We start from the raw sequence: 23,875 nt of genomic DNA on the forward strand, positions 1-23,875 counted from the left end.
TATTGATTTTGTTTCTTGTTACTAGCAGCTGAAAGCTAGTTTGCGAATAGATTTTGATTTCTTCAAAGCTTTAGATCAGTGTCTACCCCTACCACTTGACATACTGATTGTGAAGTTTTTCTTAGTTGTTTTGCAGTTCGTCTTCAGTTTAGTATACTTATGGTCTGCCCCTGCTCCTGGGCTTGCCTCACAGAAGGCTGAGGTGTAAATAGAGCTTGTACTTTTCAACGGATCGTATCAAATTGGTAATTTAGAGAATTTTGGCAATTTGAGTTTTGACAAATATTTTTATTCTAGAAGTGACTTTCTGGAAATTAATTTTTGGCAAATTGACCTAGAGTCAAATAAACACACTGCCTGATGTTTGAGTCCTCTGTAAATCAGTTGCAGAAGTATTTATTAAATACTTGTTAATTGCTAATTGGTAACCATATGTTGAATATTCCTTGAAGAGTCAGACTTGGTTAGGGTTGGAGTAAGATATAAAGCATTGTTTACCTTTGTTGGAGGCAGTACATGTGTCCATCACTGAGTGAATCAGTAGATAAAATATATATATAATATGTTAATATGTAAAAGTTAGAAGGAATAAGAGATCAAGGCAATGTGGACATATCTTAAATGTAAAGATGGCTAAACACAGATGGGAATCAGAATGGCATTAAAACACAGTGCTGCTGGGCGCGGTAGTGCAACCTGTAATCCCAGTAGCTTGGGAGGCTGAGACAGGAGGATTGTGAGTTCAAAGCCAGCTTCAGCAAAATTGAGGCGCTGAGCAACTCAGTAAGACCCTGTCTCTAAATAAATACAAAATAGGGCTAGGGATATGGTTCAGTGGGTAAGTGCCCCTGAGTTCAATACCTAGTACCCCCACACCAAAAAAAAAAAAAAAAATAGTGCCCATTTTCATGTCTTCTGTACTCTTCTGTACCTCCTTATTGTCTCCTTGCTGCACACCTCCTGATAACCCTGTCATTCACCCTAGAAATACCATTTCTTACAGCCATACCAACCATCTGTGTGTCTAGAGTTTTGACTCTTCTAGCCACTACCAAATTTGGATAAAATTTGATATCCCTAGAGACCACCAAAGGGACCAAATTATGTATGTATTACTTTTAACAGAATTAGTCACTGCATATTATCTTTAAAAATACAATGTTATGTACAAATAAACATCAAAAGTAATAAAAACAGGCTGGGATTGTGGCTCAGTGGCAGAGCACTTGCTTAGCATGTGTGAGGCAAGGAGTTCAATCCTCAGCACCACATAAAAAATAAATAAAGGTATTATGTTCATCTATAACTAAAAATATTTTTAAAGAAAGTAACAAAAACATAGACTACAAGAAAAAGATTTGTAAATTCTCTTCCCCAATACAGACCGCCTGTCAAATTTAGATATTATGATATAAACAACAAGAGAAGTACAGATTTTGCAATCTCATGAATAACAAATTCCTTTGAAAATAGAAAAAAAGTATTGCAATCATCAAAAGAAAAAAAAAAGCAAGTTAGGTGATCCTGCCTATCTTATACATTGTAAGAGACACAATAAAAGCTATAAGAGGGCTGGGGATGTGGCTCAAGCGGTAGCGTGTGTGGCACGTGTGCGGCCCGGGTTCAATCTTCAGCACCACATACAAACAGAGATGTTGTGTCCCCCGAAAGCTAAAAAATAAATATTAAAAAATTCTCTCTTTAAAAAAATAAATAAATAAATAAATAAAAGCTATAAGAATCTGAAATTAAATGTTAAAGGCAATAGCTCTTATGTCCTCTGAAACAAAAACAGAAATCTAAGATTAGTTCCACAAATCTAAATTAATTGAGAAACAAAGCCACACTGATTCCAACTGCATAATTTTAAGCACATTTGCTTCTGTTCCGGACTACAGCTTTTCAGCACTTAAAAACTATTACACACTCAACTATTATGCAACTTTTTTTTAAAATAAAGATGTTTATCAGGGAAACCCAACAAAAATCATTGAGGAAATTCCATAAAAACTGCAAGGCAGCTGACAAGTCCACAGCCCAATTGTGCCAGGGCAGTGTGGGTAGATTGCAGGAAAAGCCACAGCAGATGCCTGGAGATAGCATGGAAGACATGATTTACTGGAGAAAACTTCCGTGTGTATATGTGATTGCTCCAAGAAAAGTATAGTGGCGACGTGCTGAACCAGTAGCACCTCTAGCCCTCAAGGTGCATAGCCAAACAGCACCCTCCTCCCCCTCATGGTGTTTGGTCGGTCCATTGGCCAAGGGCTGGAACCCTGACAGGCATCCTTTCCACAGTGCTTTCAGCTCCAAGCCAGTCTCCTTTCAGATAGCGGTTTTTTATCTTATGCTGCAGAAGCAGTGACATCAACAGCGTTCTCTTGTTTATACGCGGAGCACTGGACAGAGCAACTGTCCTGGCGTACCTGCAAGAGAGTAGCTTTCTACTAATAACACTAACCTTTACTAGTTCCCAAAGTGCACAAGGGTCCTTAAAGATAATATCTAGCTGGACTTCCCAGTTCGATCTGCTCCCATTTCCCTTAGCTGGGCTAGGTTTGGGGAAACAGAAAGGAAGCGTTCAGGGACATGATAATCTGTCCCCCTTTGCTTTAGGGATGATACGCCAATCTGATGTCACTAAATTCGGGGAAAGGTTGTAGGCTTTAATGTTCTTCATTATCTCTAAAACGTGAGCGGCGGGGCCTGGCGAGCGAAGAGCCAGGTCCTTCGGGCTCCTTGTATTCTGGGGCGGTAGCTCACAGCAGCTGTCTCTGAGCCCCTACCGGCCACCACCGCGCGCCCAGGCGCAGCTTCAGCGCTCTGGGAGGATGCGCTAGACCGACCCTTCACGCGTGCGGCCATCCTGTGAGGCGTGTCCCTGAAGCACTAGCTGGTGGGCTGCCAGTCACCTGAGCGCGGGGACTTCTGGAGAAGTTGCGTCACCTGCCGCAGGCGCTGCGGCTCGTGACCTAAGCTGAGTCCTAAGGGGCAGACTTATCCTTTCGCCCTGGGTACTGGCATCGCGCAGCCACCCAGGTGCTGCTCTGGTACTGAGATGGCTGGCTGTTTGCTTGTTGGTGCTTACTATCTTTTGGAAAAAGAAGCCTCGATCCGGGTTCCACGTTCTTGGGAAATTTCCTACACGTTACTGCAACAGAGAGAATTTGAGGAATGATGTGCCTTGGGACCCGGGTGACACCTTCAAGGTCTACGAAATCCCCGAGTTTACCCATAGCATTTCTGAAATAGAGGTTCAGTTTTTCCCCGGTGGGACTTTTCGGATTTTGTAAACCTACTCCTGCCACTTCCAAAACTATCTTTCTCTATCTATACATCTATAAATCTATCATCTATCTATATATATAGGTGTGTGTGTGTGTGTGTGTGTGTGTGTATAACCCTTTTGCATACACGTATGTTTTCTTTTTCAAATACTGTACATGCTGCCTTGTTTTGCCTTCTATGATTAAACAAATTATAAACGTTTCATGACATTAAATATTTTTCAACAACATGTTAAAATACTTGTCTGAGTGTTTTGCAGTTGGTTTGAGCAGTTCACTGTTTTGATTATGAAGTCATAACATTTTCCAGGGTTTTGGTTGTTTTTTTTTTTCCCATCAGCAAAGTAACTGTGAGCATTCATTATTGTCTCTCCAGATTGCATTTGTAGAAGTGGAAATTCACAGTGAAGTCTGTATTTTAATCTCCAGGTTCCCCTTGTGAAAATTTGAGAAATTAAAATTAAAATGCTTCTGAAATTTTCTTTTTCCCAGATTATTATCAAATTGGGTTGTTATTTTGCTAATATAACAGATGAAAAAGTACATATTGTCCCTATGTTGTCTTCATTTAACTTTTAAAGTGGTTTTAATTTTTTCATATGTATAATGGTCAATTACATTTCTTTTTGCCATGAATTGTCTGTTTATGCCTTATTTTTATTGTAAAAGTATCCTTAAAATATTAGTAGTTTAATACTAATATTAAAATAGTAAGCACACCTGTAATCCGAGTGGCTCGGGAGTCTGAGACAGGAGGATCGCGAGTTAAAATACATATATTTATGGTTTTCTGCCTTTGAAGCGTTGGCTGGGAAAAAATTCCCTGCCCCAGAACAATTTGAATAAGTACCTATACAATCTTATAATACTTTAATTTTTGTTTTAAAATAACTTATCGTGGGGCTGGGGATGTGGCTCAAGAGGTAGCGTGCTTGCCTGGCATGCGCGGGGCACTGGGTTCTATCCTCAACACCACATAAAAATAAAAAATAAAGATATTGTGTCCATCTAAAAAAAAACCTAAAAAATAAATATTTAAAAATATTTTAAATATCTTATTGTGAAATAGATATGTAACATTCATCCTATTTACTTTACTATGATATATTCACCTTGCACAAAAAGGTAAAAAAAAATTAAGAAGCAAAACAATGAGTAACAACATTCTTACCATCCATTTAAAAAATGAAACTTCACATTGTAGTTGAAGTCCATTTGTGTACTTTTGTTGTTTGCAATCCTGTTTCTTGGTGGTCCTAACCCCTACCATAAATGTGTAACATTCCCATAAATATCTGTGTATACTTTTATTACATGTATCTCTGCACAGCATTTGTGGCTTCACTTTTTTTTTTTTAGAGAGAGAGAGAGAGAGAGAATTTTAATATTTATTTTTTAGTTTTCGGCGGACACAACATCTTTCTTTGTATGTGGTGCTGAGGATTGAACCCGGGCCACGGGCATGCCAAGTGAGCGCGCTACCGCTTGAGCCACATCCCCAGCCCCTGTGGCTTCACTTTTAATAGTCATTTTAGAGTGTGACATGAAATAGGTATTTAAATTATTTTCTCAAAAGAAAACCGTTGTTTCAGTGAAGTTTACTGGATAATCCTAGTTCTTCAGAGATTTAAGATACCACTTTTTTCAGAAGCTGGATATGGATTTATTTCTGGATTTGTCACATGATTTCATTCCTTATTCCTTGACAAACTTTTAGGACAGTTATGGCATTGTTTCACATTTTAAATCTTGGTGGGATGAATCATTGTTACCCTTGCTATTCAAAGTATTTTACTTATTCTTTCATGCATATTTATTTAGATGACTTTTCAGAATAGATTTGTGGTATCTAAAAACCAAAATTTACTGAGAATTCAGTTGGAAGTACATACCTTTTATCTCTATTGTGACCTTTTTTTTTTCTTTTTCTTTTTTTTGGGGGACCTTTAACCACAAGCCTTGCCACTTTAGTCAAAGTTAGAATAAATGTTTGTAGGCTTCTTCTTGTAGGTACCTTCTATGTTGTTATAATTTTTAGGTTCTTTGTATTTAATAATTATCTTTAGATCTTTTATTTTAGACCTGTTTTATTAACCTCAAATATAGATAGAGTTTTCCAATTGGACAAATTTAGTGTCTTTTACAAAAATATTCATTTGATCCTCCCTTTTTTTAGTCATTTATTTTTTATGTGGAGCCAGGGATTGAACCCAATGCCTCACATGTGCTAGGCAAATGCTCTACCAGTAAACCACAACCACAGCCCCCTCCCTTATTTTTATTCTTGCAGATAAACTTTTAAATCATCTTTTCAAAGCTCATTAAGACTTTGTTTTACATTAAAGTTATGGGTATTTTGATTTGAACTGACATAATACTAACAGCTAATATCCGTTAAATGCTTTCTATCCTTATACAAAATTCTTTTAAGGGACTCTCATTTATCTTTACCATGGTTTTGGTTTGTTTGTTTGTTTGGTGGTGCTGGGATGGTTCTACAATTGATCTACAACCCAGCATCTTTATTTTTCTTATAAGAGACAGTGTTTCACTAAATGATCTCTTATTTTAAAATGGTATTTAGAGAACAATCTGTGTATTGTGGGTGCTCATTACCACTGTGTTTTTCATTATTTCTAGGTCAATTCAAAAAACAGATTTTGGAAGTACTATTTTTAAAGATCAATATGTGTCCACGTATACAATGAGTTCATGCTGAAACTTCCACTTAAAATGTATACGTTAATTTTTAAACCTCTTTGATTTTATATTTGTATTTCCTTTCCTTTATACCTCAAAATATTAACATAATTACAAACTAGTGACTTCTGCTATAGTTTTGATGAGCATCCCCAAAGGTAGACATGTGAAGGCCTGATTCCCAGGTTGGTCCTCTTACAATGGGTATGGAACCTCGAGAGGCAGAGTCTAGTGGGTGGGCCTTAGGTCATTTGGGGGTGTTTGCTCAAAGGGGATTTTGGGACCTCAGTTTCTCATTCTCTCCTTCCCCCCCCCCCCCCCCGTGTGTGTGTGTGTGTTGCTGGGGATTGAACCCAGGGCCTTGTGCATGCAAAACAAGCGTTCCACCAGCTGAGCTATATCCCCAACCCCTCAGTCTCTCATTCTCTATCTGCTTTCTGGCTCTGAATATAAGTGGAGTTTGCTCCAACAGGTACTTCCTGACATTATCATCCAAGACCCCCACCAGAGGCCCAAAGCAAATGAGGCTTCTCAGTCTTGAACTGGAACCTACTATGAACTGTGAACTAAATAGACTTGATCTCTTTAAAAGTGATTACCTCAGGGTTTTGTGATCATAACACAAACCTGACTAAATCAGCCTTCAAATCTATGCATTCAACTATTTTAACACAACAAAAATATTTACAATATGATTGTATCTGCAACTAAACATGTACAAGCTTTTTGGGTCATTATTCCATAAAAGATGCAGTATGGCAACTATTTATATAACATTTACATTGGATTAGGTATTATAAGTAATCTTAACTCTCTCCAGGAATCTTAACTCTACCCAAGAATGATATGGCATCCTCAAAACACTAAACACAGAACTATCATATGCTCCAGCAATCCCACTATTTGCTAAGAGCCATAGCCAAGTAGTATGATGCATGGCATTTTTTGTTGAATGGTGACTCCAGCAAGCCATTGAGATGATATGATTATGTTAAGATCTGCATTCTTATGGATATTAGACCCCTTCTGTCCACCTCAGCCTGCTAAGGGACTCCTGGAGAGTTCCCATTGGTTGGGGAAGTGCGGTAGGAGGGAATTCCGGAGGAAGGACTTCCTGTTGGGGTCCAGGAGAACTCCGCGTGTGTCGGTCAGCAGTTTTTCCCCCCCCCCCCCCGGGAGCATACGGGCATTGGTGGCAGTTTCAAAAATAAAGTTTTTTCCTGCTTGAGTGGCTCATGATTTTGTGCCCAGCCAGACTGCGGCAATTGGTGGCCCGTGCAGGGGACGCCTGAAGCTTGGAGGTAAGCAAAATTGCTTGTCCCTGAGGGAAGGCGAGAGAATGGGTGACCATTTCAAAAAACAATGTGTTCTTGTTTTGATTTATTTTGTTTTTGTTTCAAGCTGCCTATCCCTAGAACCTTCTCAGGCAAACTGGGAAAAATGGTTGGCTCAAGGTTTGAAGTTGTTCGGCCCTGAGAAAGAGAAAATTGATACAACGATTTTTTGTTCCGTTTTTGTTTCATTCTGTTTCGGTTTTGTTTTATGTTATCTTATTGGGTTGCGTTACCTTTATAGTAGATTAGAAATTAGTAAAAAACAAACTGAAAGACTGTTAAGTAAATTGTTAGAGGTCCAGACTATGGTAGAAAACATGTTAGGTCAAGCAAAAGAGAAGGTCTCTCGAGCTAGTCAGACAGAGGAAAATTTAAAGGAAGAAAGCTTAAAGGACAAACAACCATCAGGGGGGGAGCTACAACAGGAGGTTGCTACTAACTCCATTCTATCACCAGAGGGCGTAATTCAACCAACATTTCCATCTACAGTTGAGTGGCCTTCAACCTCCGTAGTTGATAGACGGAATCCTGATGCAGGACCTCAAAGATTAGCATGCCCTGTACTTGAGCAGGCAGGAGGGCAACGAATTCACCATGCTTTAGATTTCAAAACAGTGAAGCAATTAAAGGAGGCTGTAACAACCTATGGTCCTCAAGCACCCTTCACCATAAGCATGGTCGAATCCATTACCAACTTGGACATGACGCCAGCAGATTGGGCTAACAAGTGTAAATCTGTGCTAAATGGAGGACAAAATTTGTTATGGAAGGTTGCCAATGAGGAATTTTGCATGGAGACAGCTAGGCGAAATGCAGCAGCCGGTTACCCTCAAAGAAATCTAGATATGTTGTTAGGAAAAGGACCTTATGAGGGTCAACGGCAACAAATTGAATATGATCCTGGCGTATACGCACAAATTGCTGTAGATGCGGTTAGGGCATGGAAAACTTTACAGGGGCATGGAGATTTACAAGGACAATTATCTAAGGTAATACAAGGAACTAATAAACCTTACACTGAATTTGTAGATAGGCTTATTCAAACAGCTTCCAGAATTTTTGGAGATACAGAACAAGTAATGCCATTCATAAAACAACTGGCTTATGACCAAGCAAATCGTTACTGTAGAGAGGTCATTAGACCATGGAGACATGAAGATTTAAACACATATATTAAATTATGTAGAGACATTAATGAACAAGGGCAAGTCTTGGCAGCTGCAGTACAATAGGCTTTAGATGCCAGGCCAAAAACATGCTACAATTGTGAACAAACAGGACATTTTAAAAGGAGTTGCCCCATAGGAGGAGGGTTTAACAAAGCTAGGTATCAAAGGAATAGAATACCGGGTATTTGCCCATGATGCCATAGAGGGAGACATTGGGCTAATGAATGCCATTCTCAAACCACCATAGAGGGTATTCCGTTATCAAAAAATGGACAAGGACCAAGTGTTTACCCACGATATTGTGGAGAAAGGCATCAGGCTCCATTGCCAAAAAACGGACAGGGGGGGCCCAATGCTCCGGGGCCCACAACCACAAATATACGGGGCAATGGAGGAACCCAGCAACACCATCAGGGTAGTGCCCAGGACACATTATCCATTAAGTCCCTCATCAGACAAACTAGAGGGAGCGCAGGGTTGGACATCTGCGCCTCCGCCAGAGCAGTACTAACTCCAGAGATGGGAATTCAAATCATTCCCACAGGAGTAAAAGGACCTCTTCCCCAAGGAACAGTAGGATTATTATTGGGACGCAGTTCTTCTACACTAAAAGAACTTATGATAAGTCCTGGGGTAATTGATCCCGATTATGAAGGCGAAATAAAAATTATAGCTAGTTCTCCAACAGGTATATCAGTAATTTCACCAGGAGATAGAATAGCACAATTATTAATAATACCCAGCCTGCATGATAAATTTTCCAGTCGAACTGTAGAAAGAGGTTCCAGGGGATTAGGCTCCACAGGTGTAGATTGGGATATGCTGTTTTTAAATTTAGAATCTCGCCCAATGCTAAAACTAAATATTCAAGGACATGAATTTAATGGGCTACTGGACACAGGTGCTGACCTTAGCATCATATCTCGTCAAGAATGGCCAAAACATTGGCCATTACAACAAGCCACTCAAACGCTTCGAGGCCTAGGAGTGGCAACTAATCCCCATAGAAGTGCAATGGTATTAGATTGGAAGGATCCTGAAGGATGTGAAGGAACTATACAGCCATATATACTAGATCATCTTCCTATAAATTTATGGGGACGAGATGTCCTAGATCAATTAGATTTGACTTTAACGAATAACATCAATCCTAACGCACCCACTACTAGGGCTAGACAAGGCTTTAGGAAAGAAAAAAGATTAAGAGAACAAGACCGAGGTATAACAGCACCAATTCAAATAGATCAAGAAATAAATAGACATGGATTGGGTTTTCAGAAAGGGCCACTGAGACAATCAAAATTACTTGGAAATCAAAAAGACCAGTGTGGGTTCCTCAGTGGCCCCTGACTAAAGAAAAGATACAAGTAGCCCATGACCTGGTCAAACAACAATTAGCGGAGGGACATATACAACCTTCCATATCTCCCCATAATACTCCCATTTTTGTCTTTAAAAAGAAATCTGATAAATGGAGATTATTGCAAGATTTAAGAGCCATTAATAATGAGATGGTTATTATGGGACCTGCTCAATCAGGGATTCCCCAATTGTCTGCTTTGCCAAAAACCTGGTATGTTTTAGCTATAGATATTAAAGATTGTTTTTTTTCAATTCCAATTCATCCTGAGGATAGTCTACGTTTTGCATTTACTATCCCTGCACTGAATCATGAAGGTCCTGATCAGAGATATGAATGGAAAGTACTCCCTCAAGAGATGGCTAATAGTCCAACTATGTGTCAAATTTATGTTAACAAAGCAATCCAGCCACTTAGAAATCAAAATCCTGAACTACAAATATTTCACTATATGGATGATGTATTATTGGCACATAAAGATAAAAACACATTGCTAGAATGTTATGCCACACTTACAAATTTATTAAAAAATTATAATCTAGAGATAACAATAGATAAAGTACAATTAAATCTTCCAATTAATTATTTAGGAGTTCTATTATCCTCAACCACGGTCCGTCCACCAAAAATTCAAATACGAGTAGATCAACTCAAATCACTTAACAACTTTCAAAAGTTATTGGGAGACATAAATTGGATAAGGCCTTATCTAGGCATACCAACAGGAGAGTTGGGACCTTTATTTGATATCCTAAAATGTCCATCAGATCCAAATTCACCCCGCATGTTAACGCCTGAAGCAAGAAAGGCATTAAAAATCATTGAAACATATATGGAAAATATGCATTTGGATAGAATTGATATAAGTTTGCCTTTATTATTTATTGTACTACCAACAAAAAATATTCCTACAGGAGTATATTGGCAAGAAGGTCCACTATTGTGGATACATTTATCTTATTCTCCTAACACTATTCTTACTCGGTATCCTGAGGCTGTAGGACAATTAATACTCAAAGGAATAAGAGCAGCAAAGGGAGTGTTGGGGATTTCTCCCAATAAAATTATTACTCCATATACTATGGATCAAATTGATGAGTTAGCTAATGAGTTAAATACTTGGGCAATAATCATGTGTAAATCTAATGTTTCATTTGATAATCACTTACCATCTAATCCTTTGTTGTCTTTTTGGTCTTCTCATCCTGTAGTTTTTCCAAAAATGACAAAAAAAAAAACCCTATCATGAATGCTCCAAATATATTCACTGATGGGTCAAATAATGGTACAGCAGCAGTAGTTACCCCTGATCAAACTTTTACATTTTTAGTACCCAAACAATCAGCTCAAAAGGTAGAGCTTAATGCAGTATTACAAGCTTTTGTGATGTTTAAAGATTCTGTATTTAATTTATTTTCTGATAGTCAGTATGTAGTTAATGCTATAGTATCCCTTGAAGATGCTGGTAGGATTTCCCCTTCCTCTACTCTTTTCTCTGTTTTCCACTATACAAAGTCTAATCTGGGACAGAAAAGACCCATTCTTTATAGGACATATCAGGGCACATACAGGATTGCCTGGAGCCCTTAGTTTGGGCAATGAATTAGCAGATAAATCTACACATGACATACATATTTTCTCCACAATAGAAGAAGTTATAAATTTTCATAAAAGGTTCCATGTCAATGCTAATACTTTACAAAAGTGTTTTAAAATAACTAAGGAACAAGCCAGACATATAATAAAACAATGTCAAAATTGTGTGACCTTTTTACCACAAGTTAATCTTGGAGTCAATCCTAGAGGATTGATACCTAACCATATTTGGCAGATGGACGTCACACACTTGCCAGAATTTGGAAAATTAAAATATTTGCATGTTAAAGTTGATACTTCTTCTGGATTTTTGATGGGCTCCCTTCATGCTGGAGAAAAAACTAAAGATATTATAGCTCATTGCTTACAAAATTTTGCCACTGTGGGCGTTCCAAAAACAGTTAAAAACAGATAATCGTCCTGGCTATACCTCTAACTCTTTTAAACAATTTTGCTCATCATTTGGCATTACTCATATAACAGGAATTCCATACAATCCACAGGGACAAGGCATAGTTGAAAGAGCTCAACAAACTATTAAAATGTACTTATTAAAGCAAAAAGAGGGAATTGGAAAGGGGTATATATCCCCCAAAGATAAACTTAAAATAACAATTTTTACTCTAAACTTTTAAAATTTGGATTCATCAGGACTTAGTGCTCTGGAAAGACATATGTATCCAAAAAATATACATAAGCCTAAGATACTTTGGAAGGATATTCTAACAGGACAATGGAAAGGTCCTGACCCAGTGATTGTCTGGAGTCGGGGTTCTGTTTGTGTGTTTCCACAGGGAGAACAACAGCCGATTTGGATTCCAGAGAGACTAACCAAAACAATTTCTACAGACCAAAAAGAAGATGATTTGACTCAAATCCATAACAGCTGATATCCAGAGCTCCAGCTTGGCTATTCTTACATCTGCGACAGCGATTAACCAGGATGCTTTTTTCAATATCTATTTTATTATTGCCTTTTCCCACATCATAAAGTTCTATTTTATTTTTGAGCTCATACAGACCTAGGTTAATGTTTTTCTGATCAGTTTTATTTTTTGACTGTGGAGTTTTTAAACATTGCAATGGAGATTTCATCTATGTAAAGCTACAAGGCCTTTACTATTGTCTTATGTGTTGTATGTTATGTGTGCACACTTCTGTTTTGTGTTGTATGTCTTTATGTGCTTATGTCCATATATCATATATGAGGAGCGCTCATGAATAAATGGATCCAAATTTTTTTATTATTCACATGATTTTAATGGTTTAATTTGAATTGGGTAAACAGCTGTTGAGGATTGTTTTAATATGTGAACAAATAAGGAGGTTAACAGATCTGTTTGTTTACTTTCACCTTTCCTTTTCATTATATTTAATAATTCTGTTCAGGATAATGTAAATTGTTCAGAAAATTGTTTTCTTAGTATCTGTTGAAATGTTACATAATTTTTTTTTAGCATCATTGTCAGAATTCCTATTTTCATCACAGTGCCTGCGAAGACAAAGATGTAACCAAACTATAGCTTCTTCGATAGTTATCACAACAAATTGTATAAACTGATGCATCAATGAAAAATAACTCAACAAGTAATGCTCAATCAAGGAGTCGATTTATTTTGGGAGGAAATGGACATATTGATAGATTCCTCCACTTTGAACTACTTGCAGAACTTGCCTGGACTTGTATGCATTGTGAGCTATCTGTTCATGCAGCGAATTATGGTAGTGCTGGTGTATCTTTGCTGATGTGTCACCAGTGATGCAATTTTTCCAAAGGAGCCGTCAATTGGCTTGGTGTCGTGGCATTTCTGTATCCTCCTCCCTTCTACTAGTGATGGTCTAAATTTGGGGGCCAACAGACGTGAGGCAAAGAACCTCACCCCGCCACTGGTGCATAGGCCTATCCACAAGTATGGCTATATGCTGGACCGGTAGTCAGTGACGGGTATGATCCAATTGCCGTGGTATCAACCTAAGACAGGAGGCTGACGCCTAGAGGTCAGTTCATCCGATGACGGGTAAGAACCATATGTTGAATTGGACAACCTAACAGGCACGGTCCCCTAGCCACATTGCTTGTTGCTTAATTAAACAGAAGGGGGGGAGATGCTAAGAGCCATAGCCAAGTAGTATGATGCATGGCATTTTTTGTTGAAAGGTGACTCCAGCAAGCCATTGAGATGATATGATTATATTAAGATCTGCATTCTTATGGATATTAGACCACTGCTGTCCACCTCGGCCTGCTAAGGGACTCCTGGAGAGTTCCCATTGGTTGGGGAAGTGCGGTAGGAGGGAATTCCAGAGGAGGGACTTCCTGTTGGGGTCCGGGAGAACTCCGAGTGTGTTGGTCGGCAGTTTTTTTCCCAGGAGCGTGCGGGGCATTGGTGGCAGTTTCAAAAATAAAGTTTTTTCCTGCTTGAGTGGCTCATGATTTTGTGCCCAGCCAGACTGCAGCAACTATTGAGTATTTACCCAAAGGAAATGAAATCAACATGTAAAAAAGACACCTGCACTCCCATGTTTTCTGAAGCACTAAGCACAATAGCCATGATAAGAAAATCAAACTGAATGTCCAGCACTGGATAAATGGATAAAGAAAATGTGATATGCATACACAATGTAGTAGTAGTATTCAGCCATAAAAAGCATGAAGTCTTGTCATTTTCAACAACATGGATGGACCTGGGAAATAAGTCAGGCACAGAAAGGCAAACATTGCACGATCTCACCCTTTGATAAGTGTAATCAGAAGTAGATCTCTTAGAATTTAAGAATATAATAGTGGTTACCAGAGACTGGGGATTGTCAGGTGGAGAGGAGTGGGAGAGGCCAGACAATGTGTACAATGTCATTGTTTGACAAGAGAAATGATTTCTGATGCTTGAAGGCACAACAGGATGAACATATTTAATAATATTGCATTATATATCTCAAAATAGTTAGAACAGAGGAAAAGAAGTGATAGAAGTTTAATATGTTGAATATGCTAATTACTCTGGGATCATCATTACCTAAGGTATACCTAAATGATAACATTACATTTTGTCTGGTGTCATAGCTCTGTGGTAGAAGGCTTATCTAACATATGTGAGGTTCTGGGTACAATCCCAAGCATCACAAATAACAATTGCATTGTATCCCATAAACATGCACCATTATTATATGTAAAAATTTTTCAAAGTTATGTGGATTTCTGTCTGTGCAGTGGGAAGTGATTCTAATCCCTACCTCATTTAACACTAAAGGGTATCTTTACCTCATTTAAGGGTAAATAGATAAAAACAGACATGCTGTGTTGTGCATGGCTGTTTATTCAGGTTGCTGAGCCAGGTGGTGAGGGGATTGGGAAAAGACAAACAGACAAACAAATAGAGAAAAAGCTGGGACCTGATGGTTCAGCCAACCCATGATGGGGGAAGATGACCACGAGCAAGCTCACCTTGTTTATTATATAGGTTTAAACATCAAAAGTATTTATTGTGAGAAATTTTCTTCAAAGCAAGCAGAATCAAGGTCATGAGTATGAACAGCCCGATAACGATTATCAGCTTGGGCCCATAAATTTCTATCCCAGAATAGCTGAACTTGGAGTCTGAACTTCAAGGACAATAACTGAATAGCTCCATGGCTGGCACAAAACCTCCTATTGAATAGAACATCACCATAGCAACTGGGCTATCTTGATCAGCACCTTCATTGAGCATGCTCCAGAGGGGTATTACCTCTGTCACAGAACAGTTCAGGACTCATAATTCAGGTTATACACACACACACACACACACACACACACACACACATTCAAGTGTACAATTTATGAATATATTTCCCTTTTTATTCTTTCTTAAATAAAAGAATTTTATACACATTGTTCTCTATTTTCACTTAATAATATGAGGATTACTCCATAGCAGTATGTGGACATATTCCTCTCTTCCTTTCCTTGCAAGCCAATTAACAAATATTATATATTATGTTATATGTATAAATACATGAAAAAACTTCATATTCACATATTTCATTACATGAGATATCATATTTTCTCAGATGGTATTTAATTAATAGATATTTGTGTTGTTTCAGGCGGGTATGTATTAATGACACAAGTGCTTACTTACCATGTGTGAGGTCCTGAATTCAATCCCCAGTACAACCAAAAGATTTATGTTGTTCTAGTATTTTTACCTAGAAACAGTGCTGCAATAACTAAGCTTGGATGTTCATTTTTCCCACATTTTTGTCCAAGTATCTTTAATATTTCCTTTTTAGCAAAATTGTATAAGAATTACAATTGAAGATGGAAGAAAGTTTTGTGGATGCAGATGATATTTAGCAAATTTGACAGTCACTATGACATGATAACCATCCATTGGAATAGACACATTGAAATAGTCACATGATTTTAGAAGCCCCCTGATGAGCTAGCAATTGATTTTAGTGATAAATCACAGGGGAGGTCAGAGAAGTCATAGGAAAGTGGTAAGGGCAGTGGAGGAAAACTTTAGAGGGATTAGGGATGCCATTGGACATTAACTTATATAGGAGTATCTTTCTATTCTAACTGCAAAGTAGCTGAACAGTGCATAGTGATTGAATATCAGGTCTATTTATGTTCACTGTTGGAAAAACATGGAACATCATCTCATAGTTTCCTTACACTGTATAACCGGAGTGAAGGTTGTCTGCTAAAGTGTAGGAAGTAGATAGGAAAGTCAGAATTTTGAGGAAGTGGTAAAATAATTGTTAGAAGTCCTAAAAATTAGAGCAATAGAGTACAATTTTTGATATGTATTGAAGACATAAATGAATCTTGGGATCTGAATTCAAAACTTCTATTGACTAGGGGCTGGGGATGTGGCTCAAGTGGTAGTGCTCTGGCCTGGCATGCATGCGGTCCGGGTTCGATCCTCAGCTCCACATACAAACAAAGATGTTGTGTCCGCTGATAACTGAAAAATAAATATTTAAAAAAAAACTTCTATTGACTAAATTGCTTTTTTAGCTAGTGTTCAACTTCATTGATAAAGAACCTGATAAAAGATAATTGGCTTTGTGTAGTGTTTGTTTTCCCAAATGAACAGGCTACAAGAACAGGTGAACTCTCTTATTCATGGTATTGTTAAGAGTAATTGATTTGAAGGAGCACAAAATCTAATTTAATCAATTTTGCTAGCTTTCTATCACTGTGAAAAAATGCCTGAGATAATCAACCAAAAAGAAGAAAATATTTATTTTGGCTCATAGTTTTAAAGGCTTCAGTCCATGGTTGCCTGGCTCCCTTGCTTTGGGCCCACAGTTAGGCAGACCATCATGGTGGAGAGGACATGATGGAGCAAACTTGCTTACTTCATGAAGCCAAAAGAGGAAAGAGTGAGCCCAGTATGCCCACCAAGAGCATACTTCCAATGACCTAACTTCCCTCCATTGGGCTCCCACCTTCTAAAGATTCTACCACTTCCCCATAGTGCCATCTTGGGACCAGTCTTAAACACATGAGCTTTCCAGGGAGGTTTAAGATCCAAACCATAACAAGGTAAGAAAAGAAGGAAATAAATAGAGTCTTTAGAGTTATAGGAAAATTGTAAGAACTAATGCAAGGTCAAGGTTGGTTTGAATAATGTCTATATGGAAATAGTTAAATAAGGAATTTGAAAAGAAGAAATTATAGTCCAAGAGCAGGGTGAAATTGGGGCTAGAGAAATTTATGTATTAATATAAGGATAAACTTTGGAATGGGAAAAAGGAAGGATGTAGAGGGGAGGGGTCATGGGGGCAGGATAGGTGGTGGAATGAGATGGACATCATTACTCTAGGTACGTGTATGATTGTATGATAGTGAGACTCTACATTGTGTATAACCAGAAAATTGAAATATTGTTCTCCATTTATGTACATTGATTTGAAATGCATTCTTCTGTCATGTACAACTAAGTTGAACAAATAAAAAAAATAAGGATAAAACCATGGTGGTTGATGAAGAAGAATGGAAAAAAAGATACGAAAGATGAAGATTTGAATCACTAAGAGGTAAGGAAAGTGACCTCTATTCCACATACTTATTTAGGACTTAAAAAAGACCAACAAGGATATTTGGAATTAGTTTGGAAAGACCAAATACCAAATCTTTTTTCTTTAATGCTATTCAAGTCTTCTTCTTTTTTTAGTTGTTAATGGACTTTAATTTAATTTATTTATTTATATGTGGTGCTGAGAATTGAACCCAGTGCCTCACACTTGCTAGGCATGTGCTCTACCACTGAGCCACAAGGAGAATATATTCATGTATTAATTGTGTGATTGTAAACAAATTCAAGCCAGGTATGGTGATGCAGGCCTGTAATCTCAGCAACTCTGGAGATTGTGTCAGGATAGAAAATTCAAGGCCTTTCTAGGCAGTTTAGTGAGTGGAGGATATGGAGAATAAGTCCAAGGACATATCCCCTATCTGAAGCTCGTCTTCCACCCACCTTGTAGGGGTAAAATTAAAGCTTTTGTCATTTAAAACACCAGGCCTCAGCCAGAGTGGAGGAACACAAAAGGAATTTATATCTGACTGGCAGCTGACACCGAAATCTAGTGGATGAGCTGACTTCAATACAATGGACCCCAGGAACTACCCTCCTATCCCACTGTCTCTGAAGCCAGATTTAAAGTTAGGTAGTCAGTGTAGTTAGATAAATCGGGTCTAATGCCGAGTGAAATCTAAAATGGAGGCCATGCTGGCAATGATTCCAGGAAACGCAGGACAACTCATGGAATGTTAATGAAGTCCCGAAAAGGCCCTAGGCCAAAGTCCACCTCAAAGAAATGTTAATGAACAGCCCCCAGCAAAAAGGTGCTGACTCAGAAGTCCTTCCTGACCAGATTACTTCTTTGGCCCACCTGTGTCCCACCCCTCGGGCCTTCCAACCTACATTCCATCACCAAAACTATAAAAAAGGGGAAACAACCGCACTTCCACGGATTCCACCTCTTGGGTCCCCTTCTTCCTCCGAGAGAAGTCTTTTCTGCTGTCCTTTAATAAACTTCTAATTTCTACTTTGACCTTGCCTCGGTGTGCTTCTTTGGTGTTATTCTTCAACATTGGGGAAGCAAGAACTCGTCACCGGTCAACAGCGGTAACATCTCCATGGGCAAAAGTGCAATTCATGCAATCAAGAAGGAGAAATAGTGTCCAAGCTCTTCTACTTTTTTCAATGCTTTATTCACTCAAATAAAACCGTATGGTCTTGGGCTTTGAAGACCCAAGAAGGGGGCACTATTGGCTCTTTTGAGTTTAGGAGAGGGGCTCTATGGAGTAGTACTAAGACCTTTGAAGACAGTGCTACCCGATTGCTCACTGGTCCCTTTGAGGAGGGCAATAAAGTCCATTCTGAGATTGTTGGAGAAATCTACTGCTGGCTAAAGCAAATGCTGCTCCTAGGGTAAAGGGCTGTTACTGGAATTGTAATGCCAGATTCGTGGGACCCAATAGACCTCCAGGAGCCGAATCCAATGCAATCACACAAGAGTCTTTATTGCAAGCTCCAGCCTTGACTCACAACCCTTTCTGACGCAGTGGTCCCAAGGAGTGAGTCACGGCCCTTAGTTCAGTGAGGATTTCTAGGTTTTTTTGGGTACTCGATGCGTCACAACATCACACAGCAAATCATTTCATACCACAGGGAAATCAAACAACAACTCTCAACATTGATTAGCATATTCATTGGCGGGAACAAGTGGGTAAGGGAACAAGTGGTGGATTCCTTTTAACTGATTGGTTTAGGCTGCGAGGGGTTGCAAGAGTATATACGCTAAACTTGCAGGTTTGCTTAATCATGTTATCAATCATAAAACTCTGGGAGGGTCACCTGACTTTTCAGATATTTTTCCTGGTCCGAATTAGGCCTCGAGCATTCTTTTGGTCTTTTCAGGAACTTGTATTTGCTGAGTCAAGGACATCTGGAGTCTGGTACCAAAATTACTCAGCAGGATAGCTATGTGCCTAAAAAACGGGTTTTCCAAGGACAAGGTCACCACTCCCCCCTTTGGACAGGCCCTGCTCTGAGACAGAGGCTGGTTTCTCAAAAATAGAGTCACATCAGTTTCTCAGAATGATGCTAACAATGGAGCAAGGTCTTCTCCTTCCTCTTGTCTTCCTGTCTTTCTCCAGTGACCCTCTTGAGGGATTCTAACGGGAAGATAGATGAATAAAAAGAGAAACAGTTTGCAGAGCCCTGTCATCATTAAGTAGAAAGGTGAGTGTGTGGACAAGACAGGCAACATCTACCACACAAGTGTTTATGATTTTCTAATGTGATTCTGAGAAGCAAAGCAGTACGTCACAGGACCTGTACATATCATACATTAGTGGAGACTGCCGTACTACCTTCTTTTCTAAAAACTGCACATAACATTTTCAATATGGAAAAAAGGAAGAATATCGTCTAGAGCAGTACTCAAATTTTTACAAGAATGGGAAACTTGTTAAAATTCAAATCTGGTTCACTAGATCCCAGGTGGGCTTGAGCGTGAAACGCACAGGTGTTGCCAATGATTGCATCACTTCAAAAACCTAGCACCTTCCTAGCTTTGCACAGCCACTACAATATCATTTCTTCCATATTTTCAAATCGGTGCCTTACAGTTGTACTACTATATTATTTTATTGATACCCTTATGTGAAACTCACGCTCTACAGTTCAGAACAACATCCTAGGGAACAACTCTGGCCCCTGAAAGCACGGAAGACACGATTTGGCGCCACGGGTCCAAACCGTGGCTTCCTATTGGCCAGTAGTGACGAAACGCAGGCAGGCGTGATTTTAATTGTGGCGACCCGGGCAACCGACGGTCAGAAACTCAGCTGGAGTCAGGAGCGGAAGTGGGGCGGCAGGAGGGCGGGGTGGGAGGCGGAAGGGGAGGGTCGGGGGAAGTTGTTACTGTAGGCCCCCTTCCGGCACAAGAGACCGGAAGTTGTGGCCCGGCCGTGTCAACCTCGGGGCTGCAGATTGAGAGTGCGGCAGCTACAGCGATCATGGGCGGGAAGAACAAGCAGCGGACCAAGGGGAACCTGAGGGTGAGTGCAGGTTGGCCTGGCCGACTGGGGAGGCTGCGCCTCGCCGCCTGTGGCTCCGCCGGGCGAGCAGCCTGAGGGTGTCTGGAGCGTGGCTGTGGGGAGGCGTGTTTCCGTGTCGAGTGTGACCTCTCTGTTGTGAGTCCCTGAGGGCGGGATGGGCTGTCTTTGAGCAGATTGGGCAATCGTGAGAGAAAAGATGTTCGATGCTAGAGCGTGCACGGTTTTCACTAAGAAATGGTTCAGTGTCAGCTTCAACTGGAAGGTTACCTGGCCGAGGTATCGGGCGGCGGGGCTGGGGGCTGGGAGGTAGAGTTGGGTGGGAGGAAATTACCTTGAGCTTGGCGTGCGAGATACCTCGGACCATGTCCTTCCTTTGCTCAGAAGCCTGTCGTGGCTCCCCTCGTGCCTCCGGATAAAGGTGAGTGGCCTTAGGTGGTATACATGGTTTATGGGCGACTTTCTCCGCTTTCTGTTGCTTCTTTCCCATCCAGCCTCATCCCCAACTCCCTCCTCTTAGCTCACTTCATCTGGCTGCGCTGACCTCACTGTGCCTTGGCCTTGCCTGGCAGGTTCCCAGTGCTCTTCTGTTAGGTGGCTCCAGATTTTCCTGTAGACATTTCAGTGATGTCAATGAAATCTCCCGTGGTCGACCTATTTTAAATCTAAATACTGTCCCCTAGTCCCTGTTTTTCTTTCCTACGTTTACTCTGGATGTATGACTTTTAACATTCTACGTAATTTACCGACTTACTTCACTGGAATGTAAAAATAGTTCTTTTTACTTGTTGGTGGACTTTTACTTTATTCACTTATTTCCCTATGGGGTGCTGAGATTCTAACCCAGTGCCTCACACACGTGAGGCAAGCACTCTACCACTGAGCCACAACCCCACCACACTAGAATGTAAATATTTTGAAGGCAAGTGTTTTTATATGATACTTCTGTTGCTCTTATCCTTAGGGATGTAACAATGTTACAATTTATGATGCACAATGTGTTATGTCCAGTTTTATGGAAAGGCCCTTCTTCTGTTTGGATTCAGTTAATTTTGATGTTGAAGTTGTATTTATTTAGATCTGTCACTTAAGTCTGTTTTGGAAGGTAATATCAACAATTGTAGTAACTTACTTTAAGTACTGTGCTAAGTACTTTACTTGGATTTTCACTTAATGATTTATCTTGTAAAACATTTTTCAATATTTTTGAAAAGTTCTTAATATGAGCAAAGGTTGCAAGAATATTAGAACAACAATCTGTATGTGTTTTACCTGGATTCACCAATTGTTAGCATTTGGTCACATTTGCTTTTAGTCTCAATTTATGTATTTTGCTGAGCCTTAGGAGAGTTAGTTGCAGAAATTGGTTCCTTTTTTATTGATTTATATATGACAGTGGAATGTATTACAATTCTTATTACACATATAGAGCACAATTTTTCGTATCTCTGGTTGTATACAAAGTATAGTCACACCAATTCGTGTCTTCATACATGTACTTTGGATAATAATGATCATCCCATTCCACCATCATTTCAAAATTGGGTTCTTTAACTCCTAAGTACTTTAGGATGTATTTTCTAAAAACAATGCCTTTCTTCTCCATAATTGAGAGCAATTATAACATGCAGAAATTTTAATTTTGGTATAACACTCTAAGAATTGGCCATGTATTCACATTCTGTACTCATCTCAGTAGTGTTCTCTATAATCTTTTTATTTTCTTGTTTAAGAGATAAGTCATTTGAAAACCGTGTTCCCTTGATCTAGAGAGTTTTACCAGTGGTTCCCTGCCTTCCCCTGCTACTGGGGGAACATTCAGAACTTGGAAGAGTCTGGGTGAATGTTTTTGTTTAATTTAGATTTTCTAATGGTTTCCATATGATTTGAAACAGTTTTTGACAGAAATGCTTCAAAGTTGATGCATCTTTTTCAGTGCATCTCACTAGGGCACATGACTTTTGTTTGTCCCATTATTAATGGTACTTGTTTAATCACTAGGTTAAGGTGTATCCTCCACTATAAAGTTATCTTTTTCCGGGGCTGGGGTTGTGGCTCTGGTAGAGCACTCGCCTAGCACGTTCGAGGCCCTGGGTTTGATCCTCAGCACCACATAAACATAAATATATCAAATAAAGGTAAAAAATTTAAAAAAATGCTGATTGATCACTCCATTAAAAAATAAAGTTATCTTTTTCCATTGGCTAAAAACAAATATGAATAGTGGTAATCTGAGACTGAATGTACTATTCTCCCACAAACTTTCATTAATGATTTTAGCATCCTTTGACATTACTTGCTGAAATCTCTTATTATTGGATAATAATAATAAGTTTAAATAAGATAATAAGTTTAAATAATAAGTTTAAAAAACTTAAGTTTGGGGCTGGGGCTAGGGCTATGGCTCCATGGTACAGCACTCACCTGGCACGCATGAGGCATTGGGTTTGATCCTCAGCACTACTTAAAAATAAAATAAAGGTATTGTGTCCATCTACAACTAAAATCATAGTATTATCTATCTATATTAAAAAATACATAAAAATAAAAAAGTATTGTGTCCATCTACAACTAAAATAAATCTATCTATATTAAAAAAGTTTGATGTTGACAGGGACTCAAGGAATGGGTTAATTACTCTTGTCTCTAAACTGAGGTTTAGAGACATTAACTTGCCTAAGCTCATGAAGCCAGGAAATGTCAGAGTTTAGAATTGAACTTTAGAGTGACATTCATTTAACAGAAAATTGAGTATTGCATGCCCTTTATGCAAAGATGATAGAGAAATGTCTGCTGTTCTTGAACTATTGGTTTGAAGATAGCGACAGATCATAACCAATGTCATAATGTATTAAATAATTATAATACAGTATAAGCAGAAAGCGTGGGAGAACAGAAAAGTATGGTGACTGATCTGAGGGAGATAAATGTTATAAATATGAGTGTTTTGAAGGATGAGTAGAAGTTTGACAGGCATTGAAAAGGAAGAATTTTCAGTTGGAGAAAGGATTTTATATAAAGATTGAATTTTGAAAGGGCAAAGGGCATGTGACATATTCAGGGAACCTTGAATTCAATTTGGAACTGGAACATGGACAAGGGCAGCAAAATTAAGAGAAAGTAGGTTTGGATAGAGAGGAGATAAGATTTGGAAAAGTTGACATATGAACAGATGATGAAAGACTTTTTTTTCCTATTGGTTTGAACCCAGGGTGCTTAATCACTGAGCCACATTCCTTTAAAATTTTTTATTTAAAGACAGGGTCAAACTAAGTTGCTTAGGCCTTTGCTAAGTCGCTGAGGCTGGCTTTAAATTTACAATCCTTGTGCCTCAGTCTCCCCAGATGCTGGGATCACAGGCATGTGACATTGCC

General features: G+C 39.0%; 1 protein-coding gene across 2 annotated transcripts in view; it reads left to right on the forward strand.

Moving 5' to 3' along the window:
- Nucleotides 1-20,402: 20,402 nt before the first annotated feature.
- The window catches only part of Ltn1 (listerin E3 ubiquitin protein ligase 1), a 45,988-nt gene continuing 42,515 nt past the window's right edge, over nucleotides 20,403-23,875 (forward strand). For both annotated transcript variants that reach the window (XM_027929211.3, XM_071615108.1), the window contains exon 1: nucleotides 20,403-20,504. In XM_027929211.3, the coding sequence (XP_027785012.3) occupies nucleotides 20,463-20,504 (42 nt within the window). In that variant the 5' untranslated portion in view covers nucleotides 20,403-20,462. The remainder of the gene's footprint in view (nucleotides 20,505-23,875) is intronic.

This window comes from Marmota flaviventris, chromosome 8 (assembly GCF_047511675.1).
Source record: "Marmota flaviventris isolate mMarFla1 chromosome 8, mMarFla1.hap1, whole genome shotgun sequence".
NCBI lineage: Eukaryota > Metazoa > Chordata > Mammalia > Rodentia > Sciuridae > Marmota > Marmota flaviventris.